The sequence below is a fragment of the Mirounga angustirostris genome, unplaced genomic scaffold, assembly GCF_029215605.1.
Source record: "Mirounga angustirostris isolate CCGP_5_RB_7025 unplaced genomic scaffold, mMirAng1.0.hap1 SCAF_9, whole genome shotgun sequence".
NCBI lineage: Eukaryota > Metazoa > Chordata > Mammalia > Carnivora > Phocidae > Mirounga > Mirounga angustirostris.
This window is the reverse complement of record NW_026991717.1, coordinates 73,643,108-73,661,946: the sequence shown is the minus strand read 5'-3', so window position 1 is coordinate 73,661,946 and position 18,839 is coordinate 73,643,108. Positions and strand designations below refer to the sequence as shown.

General features: G+C 60.7%; 1 protein-coding gene across 1 annotated transcript; it reads right to left on the bottom strand.

Moving 5' to 3' along the window:
* Positions 1 to 1,311: 1,311 nt before the first annotated feature.
* On the bottom strand, positions 1,312 to 18,016 carry CARMIL3 (capping protein regulator and myosin 1 linker 3). Its single transcript, XM_045901951.1, has 40 exons — positions 17,977 to 18,016; positions 16,379 to 16,473; positions 15,998 to 16,048; positions 15,831 to 15,890; positions 15,630 to 15,745; positions 15,317 to 15,414; positions 15,005 to 15,075; positions 14,830 to 14,903; positions 14,507 to 14,582; positions 14,334 to 14,422; positions 13,762 to 13,856; positions 13,438 to 13,524; positions 13,110 to 13,219; positions 12,896 to 12,973; positions 12,250 to 12,326; positions 12,064 to 12,168; positions 11,901 to 11,970; positions 11,319 to 11,400; positions 11,096 to 11,192; positions 10,887 to 10,941; positions 10,634 to 10,806; positions 10,263 to 10,331; positions 9,952 to 10,045; positions 9,757 to 9,855; positions 9,212 to 9,340; positions 8,906 to 9,019; positions 8,306 to 8,481; positions 7,423 to 7,510; positions 7,147 to 7,284; positions 6,809 to 6,872; positions 6,457 to 6,665; positions 5,969 to 6,069; positions 4,977 to 5,292; positions 4,478 to 4,606; positions 3,769 to 3,835; positions 3,576 to 3,665; positions 1,985 to 2,103; positions 1,721 to 1,901; positions 1,454 to 1,564; positions 1,312 to 1,337 (listed from the first exon to the last, which is right to left on the bottom strand). Exons 1-40 carry the CDS (start codon positions 18,014 to 18,016, stop codon positions 1,312 to 1,314), a joined length of 4,119 nt encoding a protein of 1,372 aa, XP_045757907.1.
* Positions 18,017 to 18,839: the final 823 nt, after the last annotated feature.

The following is an 18,839-nucleotide window of genomic DNA, read 5'->3' as shown; positions in this document are numbered from 1 at the left end:
CACATCCTTGTGGGAGGGGCCATGTCACACACAGATCTTGAGGTAACAAGATGTTAGCCCTTCCCTCGTGAGACCGGGGAAAGTGAGAGATTGCCTGGGTCGCTGCATGCCACACGTGAAGACATTTGGGTCCATGGTGACCTGGGATGAGTCCACGAGAGGGTTCCCTGGAACATCTTTACCCTCCAGCCTCTAAGCTACTTGCATATTAAGCTAGCAGCCATTTGTTGAACATCCCCTGGGAGTTGGGGGCTGGGGCTGCTCAGGTGATTGAGAGGGCTAGAGAACAGACAGACCCACAGACAGAAAGATGATAAGCTAACACACAAATGCAATGAAGTGTGATGGGTGCAAAATTACGGACTGGTTCAGGAAGCAACGGGTCACAGAGAGGGAGGGTTCAATATAGATCAGTCAGGGGAAGGCATCAGGAAGGGCTTCACAGAGGAAGAGGCCCCTGAATGGAGCCTCGAATGCCGAGGTGGGATGTGTTAGTACACCAATGGGAAGCAATTAGTTTGATCATCTCTCAAAGGTGACACTTCTGTTCACCTTCAGGCCACCCTACTGTTGAGGTTTCTGACTATTGATGGTACCCCTAAGACAACACAGCACCATTTAATTCCACCCTTCGTGAGCCTGCCTGTGTGTAAGCTTGCACAAACACCACACAGCACACTGCTCCCCCGTATTCTCCTGGTACACCGGGGTCTTCCGACCCCACCGCACTCCCCAGAGCTGGACACACACTGGTACTGATTTCAGTCATTTTGGTCTCTGTTCCAGCCAGCTCAGCCCAGATTCTGCACATGACCCCCTGCCCCCCACTTAGGGGACACTTTTCAGTACCCTCCTATTTAGCACCTGTCAGGTCCATCTCTCTCCTGTCAGAGTCCCATTCCTATCCCTGTGGGGGATTCTTTACTTTTCCCCACTGTGGCCAAGCACTGAGCATTAAAGGGGAGCAGATGGTGGGGGGTGGCGGCAGTGAATGGGGAAGACAGCAGAGATGAGGCAGGCAGTGATTTTGTTTTTTTATTCTATACAAGGAGGGAGAGAGTCCCTGGGGATAGAGGGACAGATCCGCCCTTCCAGGAGAGGAGACGGCCCTGCCCCAAGCTCTGCCTCCCTCTCTCCAGGTCGCTCCCTCCCTTCCTGTCCCCCACCTGCTGTCCCCACACCTCATTCTGCCATCCTGCCCCTGTGGGATGGGCTGGCAGAGGGCCTGGAGGTGTGGGGGGGTGGGTGGGGGTCTGAGTCCTTGTGAGGCACATGTTGAGAGGAGGGCTGGGCAGGGTGCTGCAGTGGCTGTCAGTCTGTTCCTGGCTCACTGGTTCCTGCTGGGGACAAATCCAGGGAGTCCTGTTTCCTGGGCAGGGAGAGCCAGCCTCTCGGTGTGGGGTATGCCATGTCAGGCAGAGGGGGACCGCCCTTTTGCCCACCCCACTGGCACCTGTGGGGTCAGGGGGCTGTCTTCTGTCAGGCTCCAGCTTGTCGCAGGACTGTGCCCGCCGTGTCCTCTTGGGCTTCAGGGGGGCAGTCCGGCGGCCTGGATCTGGGGGCCCTGAAATGACAGTCAAGGCAGGCCTGGTACATGAGTAGGGCTCATCGGCCGGGCACCTATCCAGGCTGTGACTCATTCCAAGCCCGGGAGGGGGTCCTGATATGGGCAGCAGGGTCCCAGAGGCACCCCGATCCCCCCTCTAGCCAGGGGGCAGACCTTGGACCTCGGGCTCCTCCTGGTCCTGCTGTGAGCCCAGCCTCAGCCGGGCTTTGTTCATTCCTGGGGCTGCACCCCCAGCCTCAGCCTCCTCCCTGCTCCCTGGCTCCTGGGGGGGGCGGCGGCCCCTGGGCACAGCCATGGGCTTGGGGGGCCGTGGAGCTAAAGGGGGGTCCTGCAGCTGGCAGAAGAAGAAAAATGCTGGGTCAGTTAGTCTTTTCACCTCGTCCCAAGGCCTCTCCCGTCCTCCTTGCCGGCCCTCACCTTGGCATTCCTAGTGGGAACGGTCCTCTCTGGGAATAGGGCCCCCTCCTTGTCCTCCTCCCCGTCCTGAGAGGCTGGGCTGGGGCTCTGGCAGCTGTGGTTGGGGGCACTCTCCTCAGCTGGGGGATGGGAAGAGAGGAGAAGCTGCAGGAAAAGGCATTCCGGAGGCCAGGACTTTTCCCCTCCAAGTCCATTTGCTCCTGTGTCTCTGCCCTGCACGGCCCCTGCTCTCGTGTTTCCATAGGCCTTGGTCTCCAGGATTGTCCTGAGCCCATCAGCTTTTGTGGGGAGGGGGGCGCTCTGGCCTGGCTGTTCCTCTTGAAGAGCAGGGCCTGAGCCTGTTCCTGCTGGGCAGAGCCAGGGCCCCGGGACTGCTGGGCCCGCAGGCATGGCTGCCCAGCCAGGCCTGCAGCGCCCTGGGGCTCTGCCAAGGCTGCAAGCTGGCATTCCCAGGACTCTGTCTGCCAGTCTGATTTAGATGGCGAGAGCCTTGGGGAGAGATGCCCTGGCACCCTCCCCCCACCGCCCCCCCCACCCCGGCATCTCTGTGGCTTTATGCAATCTGAGCCTGAGGGTGTGCCACCTGGAAGGTGTTGTCTGTGTGTGTATCTGTGAGGTGTGAGTAAAAGGGGACCTGGAGGGTGCTGGTGGTAGGGGTGTGCACAGTGGAGCACCTGACTCTTGTGGTTTCCTAAATGAGGGGTGGAGCCTCGCTTGAGGTGTTTTAACGGGTGTGTGTGGGGGATGGGATAATCGGCCCAGATGGCCTCGGTGCTGGGACGGCCTTGGAGGACGGGCCGGGAGCACAGCCTCTGCACCACGCCCTTCTGCCCCAGCCTTGGGATGGCAGTGGGGACGGGGAGCAAGTGTCTACCTCTGTCGGGAGGTTTGTCCGCGTCAGTGATGTTGGAGGGTCATATTCGAGGCCTGTGGGCAATTAAGTTGATGCCGAGCTGACCGGCTTTCCTTCAGAGGCTCCTTAAGTGAAAGGTGCTCCAGCAGAAAGCAAGCATCCTATCACAGTTTATTTACCCCTTCAGAGTCCTGAAGCCAGCAGGTAAATGACTCGCTTAAGGGCAACACTGGTGGTGGCTGAGCGGGGACTGACACGCACGGTTTCTGACCCTTCCTTGTGGCACGATTCTGAGTGGACTGAGGATGGCTTGGCCAGCTACTTTTGGAGGAGACTGTAATGTCTGAGGTGGGTCTGGCACGGCTGGTACTTGCCTACCGTCTTACCCAGGTGAGGTGCAGAGAGAGAGGCTTTCTTTATAGGGGTGCCGCTCTGCTGGTGGTGGCCAGAGGCGGCGCCTGCCCTACAGAATTCCCTGGAACCATCCACAAAGTGTTGTTCCTATCTCCTAACCCTGGCTGGCAAAGCCACTGTTGTTCTGTGGGACCTCGCTTTGGATCGGCTTGTTGGTTTCTTTTGGATGTAGCTTTGTAAATATCCGCAAACCTCTTTACTCTGGTGACTTCCTCACTGCCCCACCTTGGTTGTGAATTTCCCCAACACAGGGGCTGTGGCTTCTGGTCCTTTGGACACACCCCGGGCCTTCAGTGCGGCTGCCCGGGAAGAGGCGATCCATACCTATGTGCCACGTGGCCTCGGCTCGGCGCATGGCGCTGAAGCTTGGCTTGCTGCTTTGCGGTGGTGGGGGGGGCTTCCAGGCTCCAGGCCCTGGAGTTCGGGGAGGGGAGGGGAAAGGGGGCAGGGGAAAGGCACATCAGAGGGGCCCCTGAGAGAGGGGTCAAGGAGAGGAAGTGAGGGCGACCATTCTCACCTGCGTCGTCTGAAGAGCGCCGTTTCTGCCAAGCCTGGATGCTGCCCTCCAGGTCTGTGCCTGTGCCCTGAAAGGACATCTGAGTCAGGTCACAAGAAAAATGTCCTCCGCACGGGGCTGCAGTTATTCTGCTCTGGCATCTCACGCCATTCTCCTGGCATTGGTCCCTAGACTCTTGGACCTTTTCCCCCCGCAGTGGCACCCCTACCCCCTGAGGGGCGTAAGAAATGGTTTACACGAAAGAGCGTACTGTTATTTTAATAGTTCCGTGTTTATTTTCTGTGTGGTAGAAAAAAAACATGACTAGTACAATAAGCCCACGATTTGAAAAAATGATCACGTTTAGGACCAGAGTAAGTTAAAAAGGTGAGTTGATTGAAAGAAGACTATGTAAATATAATAATACAGGTGGTATGTGGAGAAAGTAAAAATCAGTCTTAAAGGTGGTAATCAAGTCACCGAAGTTTCAGAGAGGGAGCTCTAGAGGTAAGTATGTTTGCACCTGCCCGCTTGGCAAGGAGGTAGAGGCTCCCGGTGGTTAGGTGACCCGCCCAGGTTTTCGTGGCCGGCAAGCGTGTGGAATGAGCAGACCTGCAGCTAACACCTTCTAACACCACAGAAACACTCCCCTGGCCCAGCAGGGACGGGGCTGGGAAGGGAAGGCAGACAAGGATCCGTAACAACGGTTGGGTGCCTGGGCTCCCCTCACCTCTCGTTTCCCGTCGAAGCTCCAACCCTTGGCTCTTCCCAACCCAGGAAGGGCAACACCATGGACCCTTGGCTGCTGTGCCGTCCCAGGGGCCAGGCCCCCCTCCCCTGGCTCCGCCCCCTCAGTGCCCTGGAACAAGGCCTCGGGTTTACAAGCAGCTCCTGATGGAGAAGGGGCTCTGTGGGCAGCAAGGGAGTAGGGGAGGGCCCCTGCCCCCCCCCCCAGTCCTGGGGCTGCCCTGCCCCACCCCTCTGACTCTTTTCTGACCCTCCAGCCCTCCTCTGAGGAGTCCTTCCTTTCCCTCCTCTGCATGCAGCACTCCAGCATGCACTGGGTCACCAGGCCTAGACTGCTCAAGAAGTGGGGGCCATTGGGATGACCAAAGTTCCCCAGAACCCCGAGTCCTAGCATTGTCCCATTAACTGCCCGGGGTAGGGCAAATGGGTGGGCTATGTGCAGAGCAGCAACCAGGGAGGGTGCAACACCTCACCTCACTTACCATCTTCCTGCGGAAGGAAGGCCCCCGGCTTCCCCCAAATCCAGGGAGGGGGCCGCTCTCCTCCTCTGGGCTCCAACAGGGGGAGGAGTTATTGCCGAGACTCGGGGGGTCTGGGCTGGGGGGGCTCTCCTGAGTTGGGGGTGGGGGCGGGGGCGGAGGGAGGAGGAGCCCAGTGGTGGGGGACCCTGGCCCCCGGTCCCCCTTGAAGCTCCGGGGCCGGCGAAAGTGAAACAGGCCTCTGCGCCTCTTCTTCTGGAGTGGGGGCAGCGGCGGCTCCGAGAGGCCTGGCCGCAGGGTCCGCAGGGTCCGGGGGTAGCTGGGCAGGGTCGGGGTGAGTTAGTGAGAAAGCCGTGGGCAGATGCAAATGCCAGATGTGGAGGTCGCTCAGGCTCTTAGTGTAGTCCTGGGTCTAATAAACCTCCCACTCTCCGCTCTCACCCAGCCCCTCCTGCTGCCCCATAAACCTTTCCATTTCCTTCTCAGGGGAGGTGGCGTCCTCACCTTCCTGTCATAATCCTCCAGCAGCCTCCTTCCCCCCATCTCCTCAGCAACTCCTTCCTCCCAGGCACCCCCATCCCCCCATCCTTCTCTCAGCTTCTCCAGGTGACTCAGTTTCCTCTGGACAGATGCTGGGGAGTCTGCAGGACTGTGACAGAGAATATACCCTCCAGGCCTCTTTCCACTAACTGTCATCCCATCCCAGGGCCTGCTGCCACCCCATCCACCCACCCCTGTCCCCACCATCCCATGGTTCACCATCCCCACCATCCCAGGGTGGTTCACCCTGACCCCAACCTTTCCAGCTGTCCTGAGGAGAGCCAGAGAACAGAGTTAAGGGCTGGGTGGGGAAGGATGAGAATGTGGGGAAACATTCCAGAGAGACCGGCTTTGGGACCCTGCCACTGGACAGCCTCCATGATTGCTGGGAGGACACAGGAGCCCTTCAGGGCCTCTAGGCCTGCAGAAAATGGAACTGTGTCTAGGTGCCACACCTGGAGCTTTCATCCATGACCCTTCGGCTGAAAAAGTCCTCCAGCCCCTCATCCAGGCGTGTGGCCATCCCATTCTCCTGACGAGTCCCAGTCACTGGCACCTGCTGGGAGCAACGTCCTGGAGGGTATCTCATCTGGATCAGGAAGTCCTCCCCACTGCCCCCATCCACTCAAGGCCTTCCCCTTTGGACTTGGCTTTGCCTCTTTTTGGCCCCATGGAAATTGAGACTTCAATCCCCCTGGGCATTTCCTAAGCTTGGTGGCTCCTGGCTCTATCCCTTACCCAAATGGGAACTGCCGCTGTCTGGCAGACAGAGATTTCCTACCTGGGAAAACTGGATAATCCCATCCTTTTTTCGGTGGCCTGCCCAGGCCCCTGCCTGATCCCCCAAGGCTGATGTCTCCGGCATTGGGGTCCTAAAGCTAGAACCTCTGGGCTGTGGCATGCTAAGTGAAGTTGGTCCTCTTGTGAGGACTTAGGGACTCACATTGGGCCGACCAGGTCCTGGAGGGGTGGTCCGGGGTGGCCGGGGCCTGCCTTGTGTTTGATGCCTTAATTTATAGCCGTGAGTGGGAAGCTCGGATAGACCCTCCCAGGAGCCACTGCCGGTGGGCTGGCTGCTCCCGAGCCCTGAGAACCAGCCGGGGGGGATCCCCAGGCTCCCCAGCTGGCTTTCCATGTCCTGAGGGCTCCCACCTATGGGCACAGCAGTGTTAGAGGGACCAGCAGGAGGCACAGGGAGAAAGCAGGTGGGAGAGACAGAATTAAAAGGAAAGGGACCAGGGCCTGGGGAGGGTGAGGGAAGCTGGAGGGCATCAGAATTGAGGCTGGGGACTCACTAATGAAGGCGGACACTGGCCGGATCTTGCGGCAGCGTTTCTGCTTTCTGATGGCCATGGTGTCCTGCAGAAATGGAGATGAAGGGTGGGCGGAGCTGCAAGTCCCTGGAGTCTCACCGGAATCCTCCTATCCTTCACAAACCCGTCTCTTTAGAGCCCCCTCCTGCCTCCCTACCCTTGTGTGGCTGAGGCATTGGGATGAGGGAAGAAGCGAGGCTGCACTGGGGTGGGGGATGAGACCAGGCCCAGGGACAGGGGACAGTGCAGTCCAGAGACATGGAAGGGGACAGTGTTTTGGAGGTTCCTAGTTTAAAGTGGGGAGGAGGGGAGGCACTCACAATGTTGGTCCCGAGTTCATCATCTGTGGTCTCCTCATGGTCATGGTTCCGGCCTCGGCCCCGGGAGGACAGATCCTGCCCTTGGCCTGGCCCCGACGGAGGATCTGATAGCGTCTTTAGCTGGGCCAGGTGCCGGGCCTGGGGAAGGACAAATGTGAACAGGTTCCCAGGGAAGCCACCCACTATCCAGGGCTTTGGGAGATTGTTGCTTGGGAGAGATGGGATGATGCGGGGTAGGGGGTGTGCCTGAGCCTGGCTGGGGTTCAGAAGACTTACCAGGCTCTTATGGGAGTGGTAGAGCTCCTGCAGGATCTCATCCACTATGGAGTTGGTCAAGTAGGTGACGACTGAGAGCTTCACTTCACTGTGGGCACAGATGGGACTGCTCAGCCCCCCGCCTCCCTGGCCCCCAAGCCTCAGCCCTGCCCTTCCCCAGATGCCTAAGGGATTGGGCAGCTGGCCTGGCCATCCACAGAGGCACCTTAGTCTCCCTTATGTCTCCATAAAGGCATGCCCCATCCCACCCACTGACCCCCAGCATAAGTGTGTGTGGATCGGGAGAGTGAGCCAAGAGGAATTGAGGAGAAGGAGGAGCAAGGGGGCTCCAGGCCAGGCTCCTGGAGTTCCAGTAGAACAGAGCTGGGTAAATTGGGGTGCTGAGTGAACCCTGCTGGTCTCTGCTGTAAGCCCAGAAACTGGCTCTTCTTGAGCTTGGCCATTTTATGGATATGTGTGATCATTTTCCTTTGCTTTGGTGAGTGGTGGCACCCAGAATGAGAGCTCTGGTGGGGGCGGGGGCAACAAGAACTGGGGGGGGACCAGAGTGTAGTCCATGCACCCCTACTCATCAATTTTGTCCATGCTTCCCAGGAGGCCATGCTTTGTTTCTGGGAGGCGATTCTTGCTGTGCGCATGACTATGTGTGTGTGTTTACATCTGTGTGCACTGCCAGGCTCCTAAACCCAGTCTCAGCACTTCCATTTCTAGGGCAAGGACCAGTCAGACCCTAAATAGCAAGGTTGCAGTTAGTTAAAGATTTATCCCTTGTAATGGAGATTGTGTCATTCATTATTCATTGCTGATAGCTGGGCCCCAAGTCCCTGAGTGCTCTGGGCCAAATCCAGCCCCCATCCCTGTGCCAACCCCCTCCGCCTCTCACTCCAGCTTGTTCTGAATGTCCTGTCCTGCCTGCTCCAGCAGCGCCCCTCGGATGAAGTTCCGGGGCACCGTGACGCGCTCAGCCACATTGCTCAGCATCTTGTTGTGCCCCTCAGCCACTCGCATGGCCACGGGACATAACTCCTGTGTTAGGCTGACCATCGACTCCAGGATCACCTGGTGTGGGGGGAAGAGGGGCCAGAGCCCCAGAGGGGCACAGCGTCAGGGCTGGCGCCACACTGGAAGAGACTCTAGTCTATTCCAGCCCCCTCTGGTGAGACTGAGGGGTCCACGAACGTTCCAGGGCTGGTTGCCAGGCAGAACCTGGGACACTCAGGCTTCCCTACATTTTGGTCAGTGTCCCTTCCACCCTACCTTATGGACAGGGGAAAGTCAGTCCTAGGATCGGAGTCCAGAGGGGAGAGGTCAGAGTTGGGGGCCAAGGGGAAGCTAGCAGGAAAAAATCCAATGCCTGACACCCTGGGAGGGCGGGCGGCCTCAGCTCTGCATTTCCTTCTTGTCCCCAGTAATTTCCCTGTGCTGACCTCAGCCCTCGGCTTTGAGCCTTGGTCAACAGCGGGCTTCCTCCCTCAGGACTTGCCTGCAGCTCCTTGTCCACAGCCTTGGACACCTCACTGGCAACCGACTCCAACCTCTGCCGCACAGGCCCATCGTTGGCCAGCACGTGGCCCAGCTCGTAGAGGCTGGGGAATAGCTGCGGAAGGAAGAGGTTACCAGGAGAGACTCAGAACTGGGCCGGACCGCGTCCCGGGGGGCCCTGGGCTGGGAGGGCAGATGCATGGGTCAGGGCCCGGATACTCCTGGGGTAGTGTGGTTGGCCTTCCTGGGCTCTCGGTCTGCAGCGGTGGCGGCGGGGGGAGGGGGGGTTGCTGCGGAGGGCTCTCACCGCCCGTGAGTTTTTGGCGTCCTTGATGAGGTCCCGAGCATAAAGCAGCTCATCCTGCACAGGCTCCAGGGGGCACAGCCGCAGGGCCCGAACCTCCTCCTGCACTCGGCCACACAACCGCTGCAGCATCTGGAGCAGAGCCAGAAGTGTCAGGGGGGCCCTTGCACCCTCATCTTCCCAGGTGGGACCCCAGGCACCCCATTTCTGGGTCCCCTGGGGCAGTGCCCCTGAGGCTGGCACTGACGGGGTGGTGGTGGTGTCTCTGGATGGCCTGTTCTTTCTTCTTCTTGGGAGGCCCCGGAATGTCCAGGGGAGCGCCCGCAGTCCTGCACGCTCCTTGTCTGGGGCCCCCCACGTGTTCTCGCCAGGTCGAGGCCAGACCCGGAACGTCCCGTCTGTTGCCCTCCCCACGCCCAGTCCGGGGATGGCCGCCACAGAACGCCTCCTTCATGCCCCGCCCCTGTGCGTGTGCATGCTCCATCACGTGGCGCCCGAGCCCCGCGTGCCCCACGCATGCCCCGTGTGTCCCCGAGGGAAACGTTTACTTGCTCGGCGCTGCTGGTCACCAGGCCCTGCTGCAGCCGGAAGGCCTGCTCCTGGGGGCACGTCTGGGAGTGGTTGTTCCTCACCAAGCACCACTGGATCTGGAGAAGCCGGGGTGGGAGGGGTCAGGGCCCTGGATGTGGGCGGGCCCCTGCCCCCTGCTGTTCTGCCCCGCCCCCCCGCGCTGAGGCCTCTACCTTCTGCCAGACATCCTCCGTGCGCTCAGGGGCGCTGCGGTAGGCTTGGGAGATGTCGCTCACGGGGAAGGACATGAAGCGGAGCGTGTGGTTGCTGCGAGGCACAGTGGTGCAGCTTTGGTGGGGGGAGAGGTGAGGAGGGGCCCTTGCTCCCCAGAACCCCCTTGCTGACCATTTCCCTCACCCTTGGCCTTTCTTAACATTTCTGTGCAAACAGGTTGAGCAAGCTGGGGTAGGGGCTGGTGTATCAGTCCTGGTCCAGGCCCAGGGAGGCTGGGGCTGGGGTCAGGACAGAGCCCTGGTCCGCTCACCTCTCCAGGGCCCTTGCAATGTCCAGAAAGCCCAGGGCAGATGTGTTGTTCCGATCCCATAGGATGGTTCTAAGGGAGAGAGTGCATGGCAGCTGGTGACCCCTCCCTCACACAGCCTGCTCTGGAGTCCTCCCTCCTTTCCTGGGTGATGGGCTGACTCCAGGATGGTTCTGGGCCTGAGGGTGCTCGGAAGCCAGGGTACAAAGCAACGGGGCAAGCAGGGAGGGCATGAGTGTGTGTGTATGTGTGTGTGTGGGGGGCGTGGACGGAGCTCCAGGTCAGGGGGCCTGGGTCAGAGCAATGAGGCAAGCAGGGAGGGGGTGTGGGGGCTGGGGACTGGGGCTCCAGGTGAGGCCGGCTGTGCGCCGCACCTGAGGGAGGAGTTGATCTGCAGGGCCTTGGACAGCATCTTGGCTCCGATGTCCTCCATGCCGTTGCCGCTCAGGTCCACCTTGGCCAGGCAGGTGTTGCTGCCCAGCGCATTAATGAGGATGCTGGTGCGCAGCTTTAGCCTCGAGTCTGCCACCGACAGTGACTGCAGGGACTATGTGGGCGAGAGCAGGATTGGGCCCGGTCCCTGCAGCCCCTGCCACCGTGGGTCCCTCCCCAGGCCCCGGCACTCACACAGTCCTCTTCTTGGATCAGTTGTACCAGCTTGTGGAGGATCTCCTCCAGGGTCCTGTGGGGAGTCAGGGCTCAGAGCAGGAGGGGAGGGGCTGGGGTCACACTACTGGAGGAGCAGGAGGTGACTCGAGCAGGGAGGGGCCAGAGGTAATGCAGTGAGCCAAAAGGGTACGTGGATGATGGAGTGAGGTATGGGGAGGGGGCCTCACTTGGCCTTGACATTGAAGTTCTTGCCCAGGAACAGGTGCTTGAGGGACTTGTTCTTTCCAAGTGCGGGCACCAGCGTCAGGAGGTCCGAGTCGAACCCTGGCCAACAGATGGGAGAGGTCTGGCCTTGAGGCCCGAGGCTCACTGGAGTATCTTGAGGGGTTCTCCCCCATGCTCCAGACCCTGACCCCACTGGTCCCCAAGAAGGGAAGTGCCCCTACTCACCATTGTCTGACAGATCCAGGCTGCCCACACAGGTGACAGCCCCCAGCTGCTCCTGCAAAGCCTGGGCTCCTGCTGAGCGGAGCTGCAGGGACACGGTGGGGGTGGGGTGGGGAAAGCAGGGGTAGGGGGAGAGGGCACCTTTAATGCTTAGAGATTAGAGTAGTCACACCAGGACTCAAGGCCATGCCCGGTCTCAGGTGTCAAATCAGGAGGCCCCTTCTCCACACCAGATCCTTCCCTAGGGCTCTCTCCCCTCCTTTTAGCCAGAAAGATCTCCAGGCTGTGGCTCTGGAGATAGCTCGCTCCTGCCCTCTGGTGGGAAAGTCTGGTATCTCCCACCCCAAAGCTTTTGGCTGGGCCGGGGGGGGGGGGGGGGGGGGGCAGACTGGAGGCTGAAAATGACCTCTGAAGAGGGACACAGACTACAGACTAGAAGGGAAACTGGAGGTGTGGTCAGGTCCGAGGGCCACAGAGGTGCAGCACAGAGGCAAGATGGAGCCGGGGTCTGATGAAGGTGAGAGAAATGAACAGTGGGGCTATGGGTGGGGGACTGGCAGTGGTGTTGGGGGAAGGAGGGCTCACCTCACAGCTGCTGAGGTCCAGGTGCAGATCACTGAGGTGACTGTTGAGGGAGAGGCCCTGGAGCAGCGCCCTGCGGGAGGAAGGTCAGCAGGCCCACCTCTACCTCTCACCCTCTTCTCTCATGCTTCCCTCTTGGACGCCCCCAACCCTGCACCCACCCGACCTGAAGGCCTCCAGGGGCAGCCTCGTGGCTGACAGGTTGACATGGCTCAGTGTGTAGGCGCTGCTGAAGAACTGCTTGAAGGCCGGCGGGGCCTCCCGGCCCTTCCTGCGGAGACTCCTGGGGTCAGCAAGGGAGGGGGATGCCCATGGCTCGTCCCATCCCTCCTTGCTCCCCTTGTGCTCCCACCTGTGGGAGCAGCTGTTGCGTGCCAGGTTGAGGTAGGTTAGGTGGGAGCAGCAGCCGTGGAGCAGGGCTCCCAGAAGCTGTGGGGAGAGACATGGTGGGTCTCACAGGGGCTGAGAGGGGCGTTGGGAGGGGCTGGCAAGGACCCGTCCCTCCCACCCCATCAAGGTCCTGGCTCATCAGCCTCGGCAGTCGGTCTGTGTGAGCCCCTCCCCGAATGCCCACTTGGCCCCTTGATGCCTCAGCTTCCCCCTCTGTGGAGAGGGGGTCTCCTTCCTGCCTGACCCCCAGGAGTGGGGGAGAGGCTCAGAGGTGGTGACTTTGTGAAGCCAGGGCCACCAGGGTCTCACAAGGTGCCTTGCTCAAGTGAGAGGGAGAATCCTGTCCTCCTGATGGGCTCAGCCCTACACCAGGTGCCCGGCTGGGGAATGGAGGGAGGGCTGGCTTTTCGGCACAGCCGGCACAACCTTGGGCAGTGACCGGGATGGCATACCCCACAGGTGTGAGCTGTGCGCATTGCTTTAGAATTCAGCTGAACTTGGAGTCATCCCACTAGCTCTGTCCACTCAAGGCAGGGGCGGTGAGGCAGGGACCCACCCTGGCCTCCCTAAATCACCTCAGGCTGGCTCTCCCGTCACCGACCCCTCACCAAGTCAATGGCGCAGTCAGTCCCTGCCAGGTCCAGGTGCACCAGAGCATTGGGCTGGGCCAGGAAACTGTAGAGGGCCTGCGAACAAGGACAGAGGGGCTGCCAGGGAAGGGGTGATAGAGCCCCTCTGCCCCCAAGCTACAGGGCAGAGACTCCCAGGTCCTGAAGCCTGGGCATGCTTCTGTCGGGCTTGAGCTCTGTTCCGTGGACTCACATTGGCCTCGTCTGTGGCGAGCAGCCCAGGGTTCTTGCTCAGGTCCAGGTATCGAAGGGAGCTTGCAAAGGCCGGGTTGGCCCCGAAGGTCTGGCCCAGCGCCTGGAGCCCTGAGCACAGCGGGCACTGAGCTGGGTTGGCCCCCATCCCCACCTCTTCCCCTTCGACACAACTCTTCCCCACCCTGCGATGTGGCTCCTTTCCCTCCCTCGGATCCCTGGGATGCTGTGTGAGTGTGTTGGTACACCTCTGGGACTCAAGGCTCCAGAGGGTGCTAGAGGAGGGTCAGAGGTCAGGGGCCAGAGGTCAGGGGCCCCGGTGTAAGTACCTCGAGGGGAAATGGCAGTCTTGGCCAGGCACAGTTTGGTGAGGCCAGTGGGGAAGCAGAGGAGCTGCTGACTCAGACTGAGGAAGCCTGGGGAGCGGAGAGAGACATGGGCCCAGTGAGGGGCTAGCGGTGGGCGCGGCGGGGTGGGGGTGCAGAGTCAGGGTGGGGGCTTGAAGTGGGTACAGGCCTGGGGTCAAGGACAGCAGTATTGGGGCAAGGGCTGGCGTCAGGCCAGAGAGCCCCTGTTCAGCCCTGGGTTGGGTTCTGGGCGAGGACAGGGGTCTGTATTGTGGTGGGGGTATAGGATTCAGGGCTGGGGCTCACCCTTGTCCTCGATGGGGTTGTGGGACAGAGTGAGGGCATGCAGCACACAGCTCCCGTTCTCCCCAAACACCCCGGCCAGCTTCTGGACAAAGTCCCTTCAGGGAAGGGGAGGAAGGATTTGTTTGTCCCAGCCCCTGGGCTTCCCCTCTTCCTGCACCTGCCTGCCTGCATGGGGCTGCGGAGGTCAGAGTTCCCCACAGGTGGGGACCAGCTTGGGGCCTGCCTGGGAGCTTGTCATCACTCTGAAGGACCTGGGAAGTTGTGCCAAGACAAGGCTGAGCTTTGGGTCTTTGAGACTAGAGCAGCCCACCCTGCTGGGCAGTTGATGGAAGAAGGGGATGGGGCAGGGAGCATACTGTGAGAGGCCTTGGAGCTGGGGGGCCAGGAGGCTTAGCTCTGAGTCCCAGCGTGACCATAAACTTGCTTTGTGCCCTTTTTGGGTCTAAATCTCCTTTTCTATAAAGTGAGGGGCTGGAGGAGATAGCGTGGAGGCCCGTATCATGCTCTGAGTTTCTGGGACCCTAAGACTACATCAATGGGGCACCACTGCCCAGGGAGGAGGCTGGCCTCACGTCTTAAGCCCGGCGTTGTCCAGCACCAGCTCTTCGAGGCTCCCTGACTTGCTCAGTGTATGTAGCACCTGTTCTAGCACTTCAGAGCCCTAAGGACAGAGGGGGTTTTTCTGATCAGGAGCCAGAGAGGGCGCTACTCTCTGGCCCCTCCTCCCACCCCTCCTAGTCCCTACCAGCCGCAGATCCTTGCAGTAGAGTTTGGTGAACCACTGGTTGTAGGCCAGGGCTGCCACCATTAGGGCCAAGTCTCTGTGGGCAGATTCAAAGGGCAGGAAAGTGGTGAGCAGGTGGCTGGGGCAGGAAAGTGGTGAGCAGAAGACTCTAGGGATGGGGTGGTTGGCCTGGGAAAGTCTAGCCAGGTAGAAGGCAAGGGGGAGTGGAGTTGGGGAGATAGAGCTGGGCTGCAGGTAGGACTAGAAGAGGGAGCCTGGAAGGGCCAGGGTCGGGGCTGAGGCTGGAAGGGGGTGGGGACTAAGTCTTTGCTCCATCTGCTTACCGGCTTTCCAAGTGGCTGAAATCCAAAAGATTGAACTCGCGGTTATCCTCAGCATGATAGATGGTGTCCACATCCTTGGAGAGGGGGAACTGGATCACACCTGCTCCCCCCCTCCTCCCCTGCTCCCTCCCTCTGGGTCCCACCTGCCCACCTGCTGGATCCCTGCCCAACGTACCCATTGCACCTCCTCGCGGCAGTGCAGCCCATTGTAGTCACACAGAGCAGCATAGGTCTCGGAGAAGCCACCTGTGGGGCAGGACACAAGCTGGCTCCATGAGGAGTAAGGGCAAGGGGAATAGGCTTGGGGTTCAAGGAAAGGTCAAGGTCAATTTTATGTGGCCAGTGTCCCGGGTTCCTGCTACACCATGAACCTCTGAGGTCTGGGAGCTATGGACTCCTCATGGCAGGCAAAGCCCCAGGCGCAGAGGACTCTGGACAAGGGCAGAGTAGTTGAGGTTCCACTCGCATCAAGTCTGCCCCTGCTCACCGCAGACACTGTGAGTGGTAGATGTGGAAGTCTCGGAGTTGGGGGATGTGTCTCGGGGTCCTTCTGGAGTATCAGCATTTCCACGCCGGATTAGACATCTGGAAAATGAACAAATCCATCCCAGAGACGGGTGGGAAGAGGCTCTCAATTTTTTCCCTGTTATAGCTTCTGGGTCCCCGGGAAGAAGCAGGAGTGGGGACATAAGGGCTCTTCCCCTCAGTGTTCCAGGAGACCAGGGCCAGGGGAAGGAGGGAAGGAGGGAGAAGTCTCCTTGTTGTCTAACCCTTTCAGAGACTCCTCCTTTGCCACTCACCCAGGGCCAGGGCAGACCTTGGAGAGGGCAGAGCTCACATGTCGGGTCACCTGGTCTACGCTCTCAGCCGATGGCAGCCGCATGCTCACCACGCCACGCTCGGTCTCCACTAGGATCTGGAGGAAAGGGAGCACCAGGGCCTCAAATATCAACTCCTTCCTCCTGCTGGCCCAAGAGCAGGGCCCAAGTGGTGCCACTCACCTGGTTCTGACTGAGCGTGTTGAAGGCGCGGATTTCTAGGACATTGAAGGAGCTCTCCACCTGTGGGGTGGGGGGGACACGGGGATGCCCATCTTGAGGTTAGGGCCTGGCTGCCTGATTCTGGAGGGAGTATGCCAGGTGCACCCCTGCTCCTCAGCCCGACTCACCTTGGCTGGGACTTTAAGGGGGAAGAAGTGGAGGCGCCAGGAGGTCAGGGCCTTCAGAGAGAGGAAGAGAACATCAGCAGCAAATGGTGGCTCCTGGGGCCTAGGCCTCCTGTCCTCCCTCAGTCCCCTCAGCCTGTGTGCAACCCCTGTCAGCAGTGGCCCTCTGCTCTCGGGTCCTCCCTCTCTCTCATGCCCCACCCCGGGCTCCTGGACATCCACCCAGGCCAGCCTGCCCGTTTCCCCAGGCTTCGTCTCCTCTGTGCTCCCACCATCCCCAGTCTTCCCTGCCTCCCAGTCTCCTTGTTCTCAGCAGCCCAGCTGCCCCTGATTATACCCCCTCTGCCTGCCCCCACCCCCCCAGCCCAAGCCCAGGGCCCTCACCAGAACTCGATCCTCAAACTTCTTGGGCTTTGTCTCCAGCTTCACCCGATGTTGTTGGAGCACGGCCCCTTGGCTTAGGCACCTCCTGATGCTGTCTGTGGGTGGTTGGGGGACCTGCTCAGAGCTCCCCTTACCCTGGCCACCCCCACCTCCCCAGGGCTCTCCAGGAGTGGGGTCAGATGAGAGGAGAAATAAACAGGGAAAGAGAGCTTTCCTTCTTGGGTGGCTTTTCTCTTGCTATTAGAGAGGAGGGGTGGGGGGTGTGCAGAAAACTCTGGCTCCTGATGTTCCTGAGTCAGGGGACAGTTGCTGAGTGACACTGTCTGTGGGAGGGTGTGTCTTACACTTCTGAGGGTGTGAAGGATTTTTCCAACCCATGCACTCCAGCAGCCATTGACACATACATAGTGAGTCAGTGTGTGGGGGCGTGGGGGTGTCCCTTTGACTATATTCTGGGTGGTCTGGGTGTGAGCATCTGCCTTTTACTATGCATGTGTGCCTGCCTTCTGAGGACACCAGGGAGCCCGTGCGTGGCCTTGGCAGGGGTGGATAGGTGAATGAGTGTGCTGTGCTTGTAGTTGTGAAAGACAGCTCTGCTGCGGGGGTGGGGGGTGGTGGTGGTGGTGGTGGTGGTGGTGAGGAGTTAAGTGTTTAAACGAGCTCAATACCCATTTCCTAGCAAAACCATCCAGATATCCCAGTGTGTGTGTGTGTGTGTGTGTGTGTGTGTAGTGGGGGTGCAGTTTCTTTAAAGATGTGTGTAAACACACATCTGATGATTGTGTTTATGTGTGTGTGTGTAGGTATGGGAAACTGCCACGGTGCAGCATGCCTCTGAGTACCCTTGAGCGTCCTGGTTTCTGCGTGGGCTAGCCTGCGCTCCTCGGCCTGGGGCAGGGGGTGAGAGAGGGTTATGGTAGTGCTGGGGGGTCGGGCCTTGGTTTGGGCTGAGTCTGAGAACCACGTGAACAGGAGAGACCTTGAGGTGTGGGTGTGAGTAGGGAGAAGGGGCAGGCTAAGACGGGGCCTCCGGGAGGCGAGCTGCAGAGACCCTGCTCTTGGTTTTAGCTCCAGTCCGGGCCCTCTTCCCTGACTCCCTTCTTTGCCCCACTGGCCTGGGAGCTGCCGGGCTGCCAGAGGGGCTCCCAGGGCCAGTTCCGGGGCGGGGCCGGGAGGAGGGAGGGTGCTGAGCCAAGAGGCGGTCAGGACCAGGGGCAGCTCCCTTGGCCCGGCGGGGCGGGCGGGGCCCCGCCCGGCGGGGAAGCGGGGACTCTCCGGAGGAGAGACTGGACACCTCACCGAGGGATGGGCCAGGATCAGTGAGAGTCAGCCCCAGGGAGCGCCAGGGGACTGCACCTGTCACCGAAGATCGGGACGGGCGGCTCTGGGACTGGAAGGTCCTGACAGGGTGAGGCGAGGCGGGCAGTAGAGGATGCTCCGGGGACAGCGATGCCCCGAGCTAGGATGCAGGGGCAGGGGGCTGCCTTGGAGTCGGAATGCATGGGGCGCGGGGAGAGGGGGAGGCACCGCGGGGAGGAACGCACTGGGTCTGGGATGCTCCGGGACGGGGCGTCCTGGAGACCACCGCAGCCTCGTACCTTGCAGCTCGCGGGTGAGCTCCGCGCTGGGCTTGGCCATGGCGGCCGCTGCTGCTGCCGTTGCTGCAGAGGAGCCGCCGCCGCCGGGGAGCCGCGGCACATGCTAGACCTGGCTCCGGTAGGGCCCGCGCGCTGAGCGCTGCAGCAGCCGCCGAGCCCGCTCCTGTCAGGGGCGGCTGCGCGAGCGCTCCTCCCCCCCCCCCCCCCAAGCCTAGGAGCCCGCGTCTCCCGCCCCGCCCGGAGAGGTGCGGGACTGAGCATGCGCGCCGCGCCTCCGAGCCGCGTGAGACCCCGCGCGCGCTCGCGCCCACCCCTCCCGCTCGCTCCCGCGTGCGACGCCCTATGCGTGTCGCCTGGCGCCTGGGCTGTCTCCCGGGCGGGGATGGCGTCCACTTTCCGTGCCATCCACTCCTCGGGCACCGTGAGCAGAACCCACTTCTTTCATTTGTGGGCCTGGGTAGCCCTCCCCGGATCATCCTTGCAAGGCCCCTCCCTTTTGCCCTATTGCTTGGGACGCGTCCAGCTCCTACTCGCTGACCCGCGAGGGAACTCAGGGCCGAGGGCGATGCCAGGAGAGGACCTGGCCAGATCTGGGGGGTGTTCATCCTTCCTCCCGCTTGCCCAGCCCCGGGGATCCCTGCAGCGTCCTTGGCACCAACCCCACGAGTGTGAGGCCCAGAGTAACACCCGGGAGTTCCCGTGCCACCTCCTCCCAGCTGGCAGTTCTGCAGACACATCCACCCCTGAGCAACAAGCTTAGGTCCTGGAGACAGGGAGGAGGATTAGGGGGATGCAGAGATGTAGTCGACAAAGAATCGCTGCTTGGCTACCACACCTATGTACCCCACAATGAAAAATGAACA